The sequence below is a fragment of the Motacilla alba genome, chromosome 28, assembly GCF_015832195.1.
Source record: "Motacilla alba alba isolate MOTALB_02 chromosome 28, Motacilla_alba_V1.0_pri, whole genome shotgun sequence".
NCBI classification, from domain to species: Eukaryota; Metazoa; Chordata; class Aves; order Passeriformes; family Motacillidae; genus Motacilla; species Motacilla alba.
Window position 1 is genome coordinate 4,902,084 of NC_052043.1, and position 16,421 is coordinate 4,918,504.

General features: G+C 52.3%; 2 protein-coding genes across 11 annotated transcripts in view; one reads left to right on the top strand and one right to left on the bottom strand.

Moving 5' to 3' along the window:
• The window catches only part of MARCHF2 (membrane associated ring-CH-type finger 2), a 32,675-nt gene extending 31,504 nt beyond the window's left edge, over positions 1-1,171 (top strand). For all 8 annotated transcript variants that reach the window (XM_038163732.1, XM_038163737.1, XM_038163733.1 and 5 more), the window contains exon 5: positions 406-1,171. In XM_038163732.1, the coding sequence (XP_038019660.1) occupies positions 406-564 (159 nt within the window). In that variant the 3' untranslated portion in view covers positions 565-1,171. The remainder of the gene's footprint in view (positions 1-405) is intronic.
• On the bottom strand, positions 849-9,757 carry LOC119712468 (thaicobrin-like). Of its 3 annotated transcripts, none has more exons than XM_038163740.1 (3): positions 9,024-9,757; positions 8,806-8,947; positions 849-8,174 (listed from the first exon to the last, which is right to left on the bottom strand). In XM_038163740.1, exons 2-3 carry the CDS (start codon positions 8,876-8,878, stop codon positions 7,654-7,656), a joined length of 594 nt encoding a protein of 197 aa, XP_038019668.1. In that variant the 5' UTR covers positions 8,879-8,947; positions 9,024-9,757; the 3' UTR covers positions 849-7,653. The 3 variants fall into 3 exon arrangements, with proteins under 3 accessions (XP_038019668.1, XP_038019667.1, XP_038019666.1); XM_038163739.1 differs by having other exon boundaries at positions 8,806-8,951; XM_038163738.1 differs by having other exon boundaries at positions 8,806-8,918; positions 9,024-9,756.
• Between the last annotated feature and the right edge of the window lie 6,664 nt (positions 9,758-16,421).

Consider the following 16,421-nt stretch of genomic DNA (forward strand, 5'->3'; position numbering starts at 1 on the left):
GGGCCTGTGAAATGGGAGGAGGCTGGTTGGGTTCAGATCTTTGTTTTGCTCACTGAAGGTGCTGGCTGCAGCCCGGGGCTGGATGAAGGGGCAAGTTGCAGCTCATCCCCACCACATTTCACCAGCTTGGACCCAAACCCAGCTGAGCAATCCCCATCCTGCTCTGCTGGTGCTGCCCAGAAGGCCCCCTTGGCCATGCCCTACTCATCCTGGTGTCACCAGGAAGGGATTGATTTCTTGTCAGAGGCTATGGATATGCCCCAAACCGTGCCGGGGTCAGTGCTGTGTCCCTTGCCTCAGGATAAGGAGTCCCCAGAGGCAGAGGGCTGTGGGCGTCGGGCTGTCCCGTGTGTGCTCCGGAGCGAGGGGCGGGGTTGGTGACAGTGCTGCATTCTCGCCTGCCAGGTCTCGTTCCGCTACCACTGCCAGCTGTACTCGGAGTGGCGAAGGACCAACCAGAAAGTCCGCCTGATGATCCCAGCCTCGCGGAGCCCTCACCCCGTGCCCCACTCCCTCCTCTCTGCCAAGCTCATGAAGAAGGCCGCGGATGAGACCACGGTCTGAGCCGTCCCGCGGCCGGCCAGGGTGGAGGGTCGGGCATCCCCACAGGCCCAGGGACCATGGCAGCTGTGGGGATGCTGGAAAACAATCATCCCACCCAAAGGGTGCGCTCAGCACGTGCTCCAGACCTTGGCAAAGAGACGCATAATCAACATCTGTGGGTGAAATGGCCCAGAAGAGCCTGATGGCAGAAAATGCCTGTCTGCAGGGACACTTTCCTATAACGAAATACCATACATGGAAAACATCTCCCTCTCTCTCTCTCTCTATATATATATATATCTATATATAATATTATTTTTTAATGGCCATGCATATTGTGTTTCAATCCTTTTGTGTTGATGTTCTAAGCTTCAGGATAGAAGCTGGCAACCTGATCTCATTCAGAGGTTAAATCAATGCCTTTTCTCCAAATGAGCGTATGAGGAACACTTTTCATCAACCATTCTTGAAAGTCCCCTTCTCCTTTGCACTAAATTGGTTTTGATATACTACAGCAGCCTTCCCGTTACTCTTTGGTCTCTTTTGTGGTGTTCTGTCCTTTCTAGAAAGTTGAGTGTTTTTAATAATTCTTACAATCCCAGAAGGAGTAAAATGACATAATACTGAATGGAGACATTTTGTATTGTAAAGTACTGTAATTTTGAGAATCTCAAAATCAGTTTCAGAATGAGAGAATCTTTTCCGGTGCAGACATGATCTCACAAAATGCTTTCCTTGAGATCCTGGCTTATCCCCAGGACTCAGATGCACTCGGCCCTTGTCTGTCTGGCAAAGGTAGATGGAGGATCCGAGGGTGGGAAGAGATGGCTCCGTACTAGCTAAACCCACCACTGCCTTTTGCTTTGAAAAGATTGAGAAAGGAGCTTTCCTGCCCCCAGAAGGTGAGAGTTGGAGTCTCTGTTTGCTGATGTCCTTTTGCCAGCTTGAGGCTGGACCTCCTGTAGCATCAGTTTCACATGTACCTTAGGGGGCAGGTCATGCCCTGCGGCGCTGGCAGGACGCAGGTGCTCTTGGCTGTCTCTGCGCTTTATTTGCACATTCCAGAGGAGCTGCTGGGGTTGGGTTCATCCCTGGTAGCACTGCCTGCCTGTTGTGTCCTCTAGTGAACCCCCCCCAGTTTGCTGGTCCCAGAGAACAGACTCTGGGTCCCTTGTCCTGTGGGGCCAGTGTTCCTCCTCCTCCTCCTTTCACCTGTGTTTCCAGCACATGCAGCTCTCAAAGCCCTCTGTCTCAGAATGCCCCCTTTGCCAAGAGTCCCCCTGGTTTGGCTTTGGTCCTTGCCTCTGCCACCTCACCCTGCCAGACAGTGCCTGGTGCTGAGCTTTCCTGAGCCTTCTGAGTGGCACAGGCCGTGAGGACGCTGGCGGTGATGCTGCCCTTCCAGGTGCTCCAGAGGTGTGTGCAGCTGCTTTTCTGGAGCCTGGGCTCTGGCTCCATGGTGGTGAGGGTAGAGAGCAGGTAAGAGGCAGGCTCTGAGGGGCCTGTGTCCTTGCAGTGGGTGGTGGTCATGCACTATGTCCCTCTGCCCCTTTGCTGAAAGCAAGTGGGTCAGTGCAATGCCCTGTGAGATGGAGATCTGTAATTTCCTGAATTCAAAGCACCATGTGCACTTCCTTCTCCTCCTCCTCTCTAGCTGCAAAGCAAGATGTGTTTCCTTGTGTGTTCAGTCAGCCTGAGCTGGAAGTTGCTGGTGGCCTGAGCAGAAGGACCAATGTGCCATCTTGCCCAATAGGATTGCTCCAGCCCTTGGCCCTGGTGTCTGTCTTCTCTCCTCTGTCCCCTCTCCCAGGTGCAGCTTGGGGACACCCTGACACATCTTACAGCAGCCTCTGTGTGCCCTGAGGGCTGCTCTGAACTGGTCTCTCTTCCAAGCATGAGGGGCTGGTGTGACTGTGGGGCGAATGTCCTCTGCTCCAGCCAGGCTGCGCATCTCTGCTCCCCTCTCTCAGCCCGCCGTCCCACTGTCCCTTCCCTTCTTCCACATACCTGTGGGTGTCTGCCCTTTTCCCAGTCATGCACTCATTCAGGCATTACTCTGCTTCTGGTACTCTTGGTGGAGAGGCTGCTGCAGCCCAGCTCCCGTGACAGTCCCTACTCCAGTCCCATCCCATTCCCACGCAGGAGCTCCCGCCCTGCACACCCCTTCCATGGCAGCAGGCTCTGCACCACTGCTCTGTGCCTTGTCCTGGGTGCCCCTTCCTTCAGCCCCTTCCCAACAACCCCCTTGTCACCAGGACATCACCAGTGAAGAAGAACGGGGGGGTGGGGGGGAGTGTGAGCGGTTTAACCTTCCCAGCCCCAGCTGCCTCCCAGGAGCTTGGCCCCACAAGGCACCAAGTTCTGGCAGGTGATGAGGGATGCTCTCTCCCATAGCACATCCCCAGGGTAAGGGCTTGTTAGAGCCACTGTTCCAGTTAAGAAACCCACCACCAATCCAAATATGCAACTGTGAAAGCCAGAAGCCCTTGGCTGGGGGGGCCAGTTCTCTGTGTGGCCGTAGCTGCACTCGGCATCCTTGGCTTTGTTGTCATTGCCAATAATTGGAGTTGTTGCATGTGCCCCCACAAGACCCAGTAGTGACTCTTTGAGTCTTGTCCTCCTTCCCAGAGATGTTCAGCTCGTGGATGTGGGCAATCGGTGTCTGACCCACCACATTCCAGTGCGTTCTGGGGAAATGGGCTGTGCAATGATGTAAATAAAAGTGAGACAAACTTTGGGCTGTTGTGTTGTTATTGAAGGGGGCCAGGGCTGCAGAGCCCAGGCTGCCTCCTTGAGAGCACCCCGGTACCCCCTGCCTGCAGTAGCTGCCCTGGCTAGCCCCCAGGGCCCCAGCAGAAGATTTCAAAGTTGGACAAACCCCAAGGCTTTTTTCATTTCTGGGCAGTTTCTCTGTCAGTGTACAGAAGCCTGCCTGGCGTGGGCCAAGCAAGGCGATGATATTTGGGCCAAGTCAAGAGTCCTTTGGCCCCTGGTTGGGCCAGGGGTGTGTATGGGGCTGCAGGGAGCAACCCTGATGCTGCATGATGCCACCCTACAGAGGCTCCCTGTGAGCTGCCCAACCCAGGCCTGCCCACGGCCCTGCAGCCCAGCCCCTCACTCCAGGGCTGTGGGAGACGCCGGACACGTCTGTGAGCCCACACTCTGGCCTGAGCCCTGGTGAGGTGGGCAGTGTCCAGCTGTGTCAGAGCTGTGTCTGACTGTGTCAGAGCTGTCTTTGAGTGTGTCCGAGCCGCTTGGAGCTGTGTCTGAGCTGTGTCTGCACTGTGCCCAAGTGTGCAAGAGCTGCTGGCAGCAAGCTGCAGGGCAGGAGCCTTGCTCTGTGTACTTGCTACCAGCTGGCTCTGAGAGCCATCCAGGGCCAGCACCATGGCAGGGGTTGCAGGGCATGGAACCTCGGGGCAGAGACTTGGACAGCCATCATTCCCTGTTCTGTGGAGCAATGAGGAGACCCAATATCCCCTGCAGCATTGGCCCCTGGCCCTGGATCTGTGTTGAAAATCTGGTCATGCCACACTTGCAGCAGGGGGTTGGAAAATTGTGAAGCTGCCCATTTAAAGTGCCACTCAAAGCACTGCAACAGCAATGCTGGATGCATTTCTGAGGTCCTGGACAAGGCTTCAGCCTTGGGCAAGACCTTGGATGAGTTTCTTGGCCAGGCTCTCAAATCAAGTGTTTTCTGGGCTTGTTTATATTAAAAGAAAAAAAAAATTAAAAAAGAGAGTGGCATGTTTGGCTCAGCCAAGTAGTTTAAAATAAAACTGTGATGCCATACAGCAATCTGGCAGTGTGGGGTGAAGACAAAGTGGCATCTGCAACAGCAAGAACAGTGTAAAAGGAGCAGAAGTCCCAGAGAAAGGGCTCACCAGGAAAAAGGAAACAGTTTCACGGGAATGGGCGTTCAGTCACAGTTGCTTGGCTGATGTGCCAAATCCAGGCAGACTTTGTTTGGAGCATGTCTGACAGACCAGTGCTGGGAAGAGCATGTTTGTTGAGGTGCTTCCACTGTCCACTGCTGCAGCCTTTTTCCCTGGCAGCAGGAGGGTCTCAGGAGTCTGATCCCACCCTGCTGTGGACCAAGGGCTTTGGGAGTTGCCCTGTGGCCTCTGTGTCCAGGCACAGTTGAGGAGGCAGCAGGTCACTGCTCTGATGTGCTGTCTGTGCCCACGCTGGGTATGGCACAAACCTCCCGGCCCTTGTCTCCCCAAAACCACGTAGAGCTCATGTGGGTCCAGCCTTGCTCAAGGACCCTGGTGTTCCTTACCCTTCCTACCTGTTGTGGCTCCAACATGCAGAGACCTCCAACACATGAGAGCTGAATTTAAGCTCCCCTGAATCTTTGTGGTGCGATTCTACATGAAATTGTGTATTTCTCACACAAATGCTGCAATTATGCAACTCAGCTCCCAGAGAGCTGATTTTTTTAAATTTAATTTTTGGGGGGCACATCAAAAAGGAAACCAGAGCAAAATATTTACTCCCTCCAAACCACAAAATTCCAGTGAAGAAGTTCCCAGACACCAATCTGTTGAAAATCCCAACTTTTCTCCAGTCTGAGGGACTTAGCTGGCTTTCAGAAAGGAATTTCTTCTTCTTGATTGAGGTAGGTGCCCCTAAATGCACAGCACAACTCTTTTGGGATGTTTTGCATGACAAAGGACAAAAATACAGAACTAACAATCTGCCATCTCTATACCCAACCTTCTGCTGTGAACCTCAATCACGGTGTAACCCCAGCTGACAACTAAACACCACACAGCCACTCAGTCACACACCACCCTCCAAGGGGGAGGGGGGGAAAAACTTTTGATTTGAGGTAAAAACAGTTTAATAATTGAGATAAAGTAATATGTCATAATACTAATGATAATTGCAATGAAAAAAATAGAACAAGTGATGCCCAGTGTAGGTGCTCAGCACCCGCTGATCTGTGCCCAGCCTGTCTCCCAGCAGCCATCAGCCCCTCACCAGCAGCTCCCCCGGTTTATACACTGGGCAGGATGTTTTATGGTGTGTAATATCTCTCTGGCCAGTTCGGGTCAGCTGTCCTGGCTGTGCTCCCCCCCAGCTTCTTGTGCAACTCCTTGCTGGCAGAGCATGAGACACTGAAAAGGTATGGTAAACACCACATGGCTGATGGTTTGGTTGTTGCTATCAATATTATTCTCACCCTAAATGCCAAACCCAGCACTGTGCTGGCCACTGAGAGGAAAATTAACTCCATCCCAAGCAAAACTAGGACAGTCTCAGAGGCTCCTGCCCATGGAGAGTAGGAAGTGCCTCACTGGAAACAGAGAACTCTGGGTTTCCCCAGTCTTGATGCTACCACAGTGGAAGAGGCTTAGGGCAGAGCTCTGGGGGCAGATACCTGGGCTTGACCCAGCGCTGCAACTCTGCAGCTCCTGGAGTGGAGCAGGGAGACCAATGTTGTTGCCTGTGCCCAGATGCCACCACAACGATGATGTTATGAATGAAATTGCCAATCTAATTTTATCAATAATTTGCAAGAGCCAAATTATGATATAAAAACAAAATACAAAATTTATTTCGCGTAAATTTAACAGAATTTCCGTCAGCCACGGATCGGACAGAGTCTGGCCCGGGAATAGACCCTGGGTGACACGCTGAGCAGCTCCAAGCACTGGCAGCTTCGGAGTGCGGCGGCACACCACGGTCTTCTCAAACCTAGGTTTTATCCCATTTTTCTTGCCGCGGGCTAGGAAGTCCATTGTCCTTTTCATAATCAAACAAGTCCCAAAGGCTTCTCTGGTCCAGTAGAATGCTATCTGATGGAAGATGGTCCAGTCCTCGATGTCTTTGGGAATAATTCATCGGCTTCTGGTCTTGTGCTAGACAGGACTCAAACAACTAAGCTTAACAATCCACACCGTCTCATACCGAGAGAGATATCCTTGTTAACACTCTGAATACCCGATATGCAGTCCTCACTGGAAATCTCTTTTACAAACTAAGAGATTTCCCAGAAGTAGATTAAAATTCTGAATAGTGTGTGCTTCTTCCCTCCGGTCGGGAGTAGCCAAATGTGCTGCCGATGGCGTAATTCCTTGTTTAACTGAAACTTCGAAACCATGGGTTCCTGCTGTGTTTCACATGTAAATGTATTCTGTTGGTGTGGTATGTGTGTGTGTTGGTTTCTCAATACTGCTGGCCGCTTTTCCTGGCTTTTTCTGAAACATGTCCAGACGCGATCCCCACACCAACCCCAATCCTTTAATATCTATCTACCTTTAATATATTTTATACCACCTTGCATTTGCTTTCTACCTAAATAAAATATGAATTTTGACATTCATCCATAACAATGACAACTGAAGTGGCAGTAAAGAAGGTCCAGAGAAGTGTTCAGAGATGAAATCTAGGCTGGACCCAGGCAATGTCCCCTTTCACCTACATCCACCTTCTCCACTCTTAAGGACAGGATTTAGCAGGATCCTGTGAGGTGGGACCTTGAGAATGGCAGATCTGTGGCCATTCTTGTGGATTCCTGCCTCTCCTGTGGATTTCAGACACAGCTCAGCATTGTGCTTTCCTTCCTGGCCTGCCCCTGCTTCTGCCCCTGCACTGCCACCAGTGCTCTGCTGCAAGAAATGTGCTTGGTGCACATCAGGCAAGGACAGGCACTGGATGTGTGGGGAAGATAAGTGTTATCATGAGTATCCAGCTGTGTTTGGGTTTTTTAACTTAATTGAAAAAAAGCCAGAGGCACTATGCCAGCACCTGTGGAGGAGCTGGACCCTGCTATATTTCCGTGGCCTCGTACAGAGCAGCTCTGCGGTGCTCTGGCACTCAGTGATGGTCCCTCACATGAGACCACCAGGCACCAAGCTCCTCCCTGCACCCAGTCTCTGTGCTCCCTGTTGTCCCTGTAGTCCCAGCTGAGGGGTGGGGGGATAAAGGAGGCTCTGTTGTGGCATCCACCTCCATGACCTGCCAGTCCTCTCCTTGGTGGCCAGAGGATCCACATGAGGAGAAGCCAGCAGGATGCAGGACCCTCCCAGTTCCCAGCATCAAGACCCAAGGTGATGGCGTTCACCTTTCAGTCTCTCCCCTGCCCCTCATGTTCCCTCCCTGTCAGGGGCACAGCTTGAGCCACGAGTCCATCCCGACCCAGAGCCACGGGCGCAGCCTCTCCCCAGCACACGAGGCCAGGCAGAAAGCAAAGACTGGGGCTTCACTCTCAGCATCAGCAAAAGTCACCTGCTTGTCTGTAAAGTCCAGGCAGACCTGGATGGCCCTGGGGAGGCAGGTAAGGTGCAGTGGGGTCCAGTCAGGATCACTGAAAGCATGGTACTGTCCAAACCACTGCCCCACAGCCCAGATCCCCTCCTGGGGTGTAAAACTGAGGATCCCCTTCCTCCTGACAGACTCTTGGGCCACTCCCACTGCCCACCAGTCCCCTGCCTCGGCCACCTCCACCTCCCAGTAGTGTCTCCCCACAGCAAAGCCTTGGCTGCCCAGCACACATGGCTCCGTGTCAAACCGCTCGGGGTTGTTGGGCAGCAAGGTCCACTCGTGCCCCCGTCCCACCCCTCGATGGTCGCTGGCCAAAACGAGGAAGGGGTTGGCAGTGTCTGGGTCCAGAGTCACGTCAGCTGGGGACAGAGGAGGAGAAGCTGCTCAGAACAGGCAGCCCTGGGGCTGCATCCATCCCAGCAAGAGAAGGGACAGGGTGAGTTCCTTTTCCCTGCAGTGGGAAAACCCTCCTAGCTGGACTGTTCCTGGCTCCCTGCTGCCCCATCCCTGTCCCCACCCCAGGAGCCTGCACACATTCTGTACAAGGCGACCTCAGTTTCCTGGAGGAGGAGGCGGCACCTGAGTGGGTGGGTGCACACCGGCAGTGCAGCCACCTGGACCTGAGCCTGGGTGTCTCTGGTGGTGCGAGAGGAGAACAGGCAGGTCAGGGCACACACCAGTGCTGACCACAGTAGAAGTTACCCCAAGACCCGTAACCCATGGCCCTGGTTTCACATCTCTTTTTCTATGGACAGTGGAGGGGGCCAAGGACGCCAGCTCAGGAGCCTCTGATGCTGGAGCTGGGTGTACAGGTGAGCGCCAAGAGTTCAGCTGGGAGTGTTGCAGCCACCAAGTCCCATCCCATGAAAAGCCTAGTCTGGGGACAAGCCCCAGTGCTTTGACCTTCAATAGTTGTCCCACAGCAGAAGCAGGATGCATTTTGTCCTCAACAGAGGACAGTTCCCCTCCTGTTCCCTTCTGAAAACTCACCTCTTCCACTCATCTCCTCCACCTCATCAATCAGGGTCTCACTTTCTACGGTCTCCATCCTGGATGCCAGCATATCCACAGTCAATCAACAGCAGGGCAGACAGGATTCACTACTGAAAGTGGGAATTACAAGACTCGAGGACTGCCTGAAGATGATAAAGCAGAGAAGGAGTAATGGGAAGGTCACAGCATTCAGCACTTTTTACTGATGTACTTACCTGCTCAGTCTGCAGGTTGGCTCCAGGAAAGCAGGTTTGAGACGGGTTGAAAGGTCTTCAGTCTGCTTCCCACTCCTCTGATCCCCTCATCCACTTATGGCTGGACTTAGCTTGCCCAGCACTTCCAGCTTGTTTGAGTGAGCAGGGCACAGTCCAGAGGGGCTGGATGGCCTGGACAGCAGACCTGGGAGTCTGTCTGGGTACCACCCCACCAAACTTCCCCCTCCCATCCTCTGGGCAATGACTTCCCATGCCCTGAAGCTACCAGCCCATGTGGGACCTCATCCAACACTTTAATTTGGCAATTTGTCCTGCTCCTGCAGTGCCCAGTCCTGTTTACATCACAGGGTCTGCTGCATCTCCCCTCCCTCAGCCCAGCTGCAGGTGGGTGATAAGAGCCCCTGAGTGCTGGAGGAGTCTGTATCTCCCTGTGCAGGATGCTCAGAGCCCTCTTGGGCCATGGTCCCACAGGCACCTCCAGCCTCTTGGGATGGCACGTGAGAACACCAGCTGCAGAGCAGTGGCCATGCTCTGGGTGTCCAAGCTGCATTCTGGGAAAAGGGGAGGTCTGCCTCCTGCCCAGGCTGTTTGCCCAGTTCTGTCCTGCTGCATGGGTTCATGGTGGAGATGTGTGCAGGGCATGTGCCGCCCCGATTGCTCAACTGGTAAATGGGGAACAGCATGTGCTGGGCTTTGCATGCCACCTCTCTGTTCTCTGGGCAGATCTTCCTGTGTCGAGGGATGACAGCCTTATTCCCAGTGTTGTGAGTGCGATTGCCAATTGAATTTTATCAATAATTTGCCAGAGCCAAATTATGATATAAAAACAAAGTACAAAATTTATTTCGCGCAAATTGACAAAATTTCGGTAAGCCACGGATCGGACAGGGTCTAGCCCGGGAAATAGACCCTGGGTGACGCCCTGAGCAACTCTAAGCACTGGCAGCTTCAGAGTGCGGCGAGCACACCAGCTTTCTCCATGTAGGTCTTTTTATCCCATTTTTTTTGCCGCGGGCTAGGAAGTCCATTGTCCTTTTCATAACCAAACAAGTTTCCAATGTTTCTCCGGTCCAGTAGAATGGTATCTGATGGAAGGTGGTCCTGTCCTCGATGTCTTCGGGAATAATTCATCGACTTTTGGTCTTGTGCTAGACAGGATTAATCTTAACAATACACAATCACATCCCGAGAGAGATATCCTTATCATCCGATACTCAGTTCTTACTGGAAATCTCTTTTGCAAACCGAAGTTTCCCAGAACTGTTTTAAAATTCTAGTGAGTTTCCCCCTTCAGTCAGGGGATTCAGGTGTGCTGCTGATGACATCATTCCCTGTGGGGCTGCAATTGTGAAACTGACTGTCTCTGTTGGGTTTTTACATGTAAATAGAGTCTATTGGTGTGGTAGGCGTTGGTGCTTTGCTGCACTGACTTTTCTGGTGTATTTCTTTGAGAACATGTCTAAACGTAACTCTCCTTCTACCTTACTCTATACTATTCTGAATCTATTCTTCTACCCTAATAAATATGAATTTTGACACTCATTCATAACACCAGTCACAGGGAACGCAAGGCATCCCACTCTGCTTTGCCACATCACTCTGGAAGGCACCAGCTGAGCACAAATAAAGCAGGATGCAAGGGCAGCTGCTGCTGCATGAACCCTCTGCCTCTGCCCCTGCCTTGGCCAAGCTCACTGACCAGTTCCACTTTACCCATGACTAGTTCCTCTTGTACTCTTTTGGCATGTCTGACACCTTGTTCTCCCCAAATCCTTTCATTCCACATGGCTTTAGTGCTCACATCCTTCCCTTGGCACGTGGAGTTTTCTGATGTCCAGCTTTGCACACCTATGCAGGCTGAATTTCCCTGGAACTGTGATCCCATTGTTAAAGGTAAAAATTGAGCGAGCCAGTTTAATAAAAAATGAAAAATAGAATTTATTTCACGACCGCTATACAGTCCTGATAGCCACACAATGGAGGGACAGCGCCGAGCTCGGGATCGGAGCTAGGTGAACACTGGCCTGACCTCTATCGCATCAAGCCCCCATGGTTCACACATGCTGCATGGCAGAGTCTGTTCTTAAACTCTTTTTCTAGCCCGAGGCTCAGTTCTTTGTGTTCTTTCAGTGCCCTCCATATCCATGTTGGTTTCATTCTGTGTCCTGTGCTGCACAAAGCCTTGTCCAGGAAGCAATGTGGGAAGCAATGTGTGATATTGCTGGGTTACCAGAATCGGGTATTCAGATGTGTGTTCCCGATGGCTCTGATTATCTGTACTGCACATCTTCATGGGCCATCTTCTCTGGGTGGCTCCTGGTCATTCCAGGATGATGGTCGCCTCCTGTGCCGGGGTATGTCCTATTTCTATGTTAATTCCCTTCCTGCCAGCTGCGATTCTGCCATCCTGTGTGGTTGCTCTCTGTCCCGACCACGGTGTTTCTTAAGATTTTTATAATTCGGACATATTCCATACACATAGAGTTTTAATCAGCACGAATTACTAAATTACTCATAACACCATCGTTAAATTATGAGGTTCAATTATTACACTTTCTTTGCTATCATTTGTTGGTTTTGGGGGTTAGGATTTTTCCTTTTGTTTCTTTCAGGGAATTTTCTCCCATTTGTTGCTAAGAGACAATAGTGACTGATCCTTAAGAGAGACAAGATATGGCCAAGGAGAAGGGGGAGGAGTGGTGCTGGCAGCTGAGGGGCATTCTCTTGGGAAGGGCAGAAACACCGGGAGATCTGGGCTGGCAGGAGAGGCTGTAGCTCTGGACATCAGAGGGGGGACAGGCTGCACTCACTGCAGGGAGAATTCCCCACCTCTGCGGGATGGGTCTCCTCCTGCCTTCCCCTGCCGTGAGTGAAACTCTGCTCATGAGAGCGGGCGTGTCACTGTGACCTTATTAACACCCGCCTCCCGTAACAAAGGTCCCTCACCATCTACTCGGGTGCCTCAGGGGAAGCCCCGGGATCCCTGAGTCCCCTCCCGCTCCGAGGGAGCCTCTCCCGGCAGTGCTCGGGAGCCGAGTGGCCGCTGCCCAGCCCCGCCGCTTCTCTGCCACTGCTCCGGGTTTTTCACTGCCCTGTAACTCAGCACCCCTGCCTGCCAGGACAGCCCTCGGCTCCTGCTGCAGCTGCGGAGTTTCTGCTATATTTCGTTTGCTACTCCGGAGTCTGCTCGTCCCTGCGGTTCCAGCCGCCGCTCCGAGGTTCCTGCTGCAGCCCGTTGGCTCCATCCCGCCTGCCCGCCATTGCCGTGTGCAGAGGCAGCCGAGCTGGCGCCGCAGCGCCCCCTGCAGCCGCGGGGCAATCATCGCACCTGCCCCGCCCGGCCGGGAGCCACCAGCGCCCCCGCCGGCTGTGCCCGGAACTGCACCAAAGGGGAAAGAGCCTGCGGCCGAGAGAGGCTGAGACTGGGGCTGCGCCTGTGGGGCTGGGGCTGTGGCTGTGGGGCTGGGGCTGTGGGGCTGGGGCTGTGCCTGTGGGGCTGGGGCTGTGGGGCTGGAGCTGTGCCTGTGGGGCTGCGCCTGTGGGGCTGGGGCTGCGCCTGTGGGGCTGGGGCTGTGGGGCTGGGACTGTGCCTGTGGGGCTGGGGCTGTGCCTGTGGGGCTGGGGCTGTGCCTGTGGGGCTGGGGCTGCGCCTGTGGGGCTGCGCCTGTGGGGCTGGGGCTGCGCCTGTGGGGCTGGGGCTGTGCCTGTGGGGCTGCGCCTGTGGGGCTGGGGCTGCGCCTGTGGGGCTGGGGCTGTGCCTGTGGGGCTGTCCCTGTGGGGCTGGGGCTGTGGGGCTGGGGCTGTGCCGCTGGCACTGGGGCTGGGGCTGTGGGGCTGGGGCTGTCCCTGTGGGACTGGGGCTGTGCTTCTGGCTGGGACTGGGTTTGTGGTTCTGTTGCACACACACACAGACACAGACACACACACACACACACACACACACGTATATATATATATGTGTGTGTGTGTGTGTATGTGTATATATATATACACACACACACTGTTAAAGAATTGTTATTCCTTTTCCTTGCCTGAAAGCCCCTTGATTCCAAGGTTATAATAATTTGGCCATTCCAAGGAAGGTTCCCACCTTCCTTGGCAGACGCCTGTCTTTAAAACCAGGACACTTGTCCAGGTCTGTGTCTCTGTACCCTTTATTTTTTGCTTATCTCTTTTCCTTGTCACCCCTTTTGGCCAGGTAGCTGATCAGGTCCTTTTCCCCCAGCAGGTGCCCCATGCCTGCCTGGGCTGGGACGGTGCTGCACCTAGCTGGGCTGAGCTCCACTGGCACTGCCTTTGCCTCTCTCAGGGCAGCAGATTTCCCTAAAGGAACCATCCTTGATGGCCTCGCCTTTCAGCTGGGAATTGCTTTCAACCAGTTTTTAAGCTACTGCTGGGCTTTGCTGCCACCCTGGCACTGCCTCTGGGTGTGAATCCGGCTCCATCACCTCCCTCCTTCCCACTGCCTCTGTGCTCATGCCAGGGATGTGCAAACTGCTGCCAGTCCAGGCAGCGCTGTGAGAGGAGGCTGTCACATGCAGCCCCGGAGAGTCCCTGCAGAGGGGTGTGTCTGTGCATGCTGCCAGAAGGGCATGACCAGAGCAAAAGCATTACCAAAATCCTCCAAGTTGCTCAGCAACTGTAATTTTGGTGCGGAGGTAGTGCAGGAGGAAATGGGTAGCAAGCTGGGACAGGGTGACATTTTTGTTTCCTTTTCAGGCAGGGAAAGACTTAGCTGGGACCAGGGTACCTCTCTGAAGCACTGGGTGATGGCCAAGCAGCTCTTCCTCCAGTTCAGAGTGCGGGAGAGAGCTCAGGGTCTCCAGCTATGTGGCATTTTTTGGGAATCTGCAGATGGAAAGGACCCTCTGGCATCTTGTTGTGGTGTGTTTTGTTTTATTAGTATGATTATTGTTTGATTTATGAGTTTGTAATTTCCTTATGCTGTTTTTTGGGTTTCTGCCCTTTTCCCAGAACTTCCTTTACTCCTCCTTTCATGAAATGCCAATCTCTCCCTAAAACCTGCCTTCTCTCAAGAAACTTCCCTGTCAGTTTTGTACTTCTTTAAACTTCATTAGTTCACTGAAACTGTTCTTTTCCCTTGGGATTCTTCATTGGTTGATATTTGAATGCACGCCTTGTATGTTATCTCTAGTTCTGATTAGTTGAAGATTGTATCCTCCCCTCAGCCCTCCCCTTGTTTATAAGCTTTGTCTGCCCCGAGCTCGGGGTCCTGGGAACGCTGAAGGGGAAGTTGTACCATCAAATAAAGTTATCCCAGGATCCGTGCTGCTGTCTTTGGTTCTGCGCCTCCCTGGCAGCTGGGAATCAGCGGAGCTTGAAAGGGGACTGTCGCTTCCCCGTCACCATCTGGGCGGGACAAGCTACAGCATCTGTCAGGACTGCCTGTGGTTTCCACCTCTTGTTAGCAAAGTGGATCCAAGTGATTGAACAAAAAGGGTAGGTGGGAGAGCAGAGCAGGGTCAGGTCCTGTCCTGGCTGGGCCTTGGATTAGTGTTTTGGGTATTTTTTCCACTGGTCCAAGGCCACTTCCTGCTCTCTTTGAGGTGCATGGAATAAGTCCTGATTTGGTCAGGACTTCTTCTCATTCCGCACCTGTTTGTCTCTTAATACTGAACCAAAAAAGCAGAGCAGGCTGTCTATTGCTTTCCCCTGGGAAATCCCCACAACCTTTTATACCTGTCTTGTACTTTGTGTATAAAACACTAACCAATGTCAGGCTGAAGATGGAAAATCAATTTCAACCTTTGGCATCTGAGGTTCTTCACTAGGCTTTACAAAAAGGAGCTGGATTCAGCAATGAATCCCTTTAAAAGTGAATTCTGCCTTTCTTTTTCTTTTTTTTTTTGTCTTCCCTTGGTTTTCCCTTTTGCCCTTTCCCTCTCCTTCCTCATCTCCAGATGGTGCTCCTGTTCCCAGCTCCTCTACTCTCAGCTGGCTTTTGTCATTTACATTTTTCCAAGTTCATGAGCAGCACTAGGTAAGATTCCCCTGGATCCTGCTGTCTCTGTGGCACACCTTCCAGCCTCAGTATCTTCCTGGCTGCCAGTGCAGCAGCTCCCTGTGAACAGCAGAGCTCAGAGCAGGGTCAGGCCCTTTCCATAAACCTTCTCCACTTCTGGGAGCACCAGCATCCCTCTGGATCTTGGTGCATTCCTCCAGCCATGGCAGCACAGGCGTTGGAATAACCTCATTGAACCTGGGTGAGGATGAGATGGTGCTGAAGAATTGATTTTAATTTGCTGCCATGTCCCTCCCTGGTTTTCTTGTTTCCTGCACGTTCCTGTTTATTGCACAGTGTCCAGAGTGTGTTGGACCCTTTGGAAAATCAGATCAATAAAGGAAAAAAGCCAGCAACAACAAATTTAGCCTGGACTCTTTTATGTTGCTGACCTGAAGCATCTTCTTCAAGGCAGCCCTGGCAAAGGATGCAGCAGAGCACTTAAATCAAAAGTGATCTTGTCAAAAACGTTTATTTGCTTTGGTTTCACTTCAACCAAAACCACTTCCTCAGTGAGTTGAATGGCCAGTTTATTAAAGCCTTTTTTTTTTTTTTAATTTTCAGAGATGCCAAGAGTACCTGAGACATTTCTAATTTTTTAATAGATGGTTGTAAAGGATGAGAAGAGATAAGGATATTTGAATTTTATTTGTAGCCAAGTTGTCACTTGCTCCAGCCAACCTCCCAGAATCCTTCCAGCCACTTCCATCATTCCTTGTCCTGCTTTCTGCCTGCCCTGAGCTGCATGGTCACCACTTGTGCCCTTGAGAACCAGGGCTTTGAAGAACTCTCCTGACAGTGGACAGGGAAGCAGGAGTGGTGACCTGGCCCCAGCCAACTGCCCATGCTGCAGGGCAGGGTCCCTGTCTCAGTTTGGAAAGACAGGTGTCTGCTAAGGAAGGCAGGAGCCTCCCCTGAAATGGAAAAATGTAGACCTCTTCCTTCCGAGTTGCTATAAATTTGAAATTAAGGGCTTCTCAGGCAAAAATATGGGAGCAGGAATAACAGTTCTTTATTAGGGAAGAAAATAAAAATATAAAATAAACAATACAGTAATACAAAATAACAGTGACAGAGCCAGAATACAACCTGACACCCTGTTGGTCAGGGTGTTGGTAGCAGTCTAATTGGAATTGTGGCTGCAGCCCTCCTGGAGTGTCAGGTGTGGTTCTGTTGGAGCAGTGATCCTGTCGAAGGGTGTAGTCTTCTTCTGAGGATCCAGTGTTCCTCTGGGAAATCCCCTGGAGAAAGCTGCGCTGGTGTTCCAGAATCTCCAGATTATATCCGGGTAGGAATGCTTGGCTCCTCCCTCTGGGCAGAACATCTCACAATGGGATGCTCTAGTTCTTATCAGTCATGCAGTGACATTCATTATC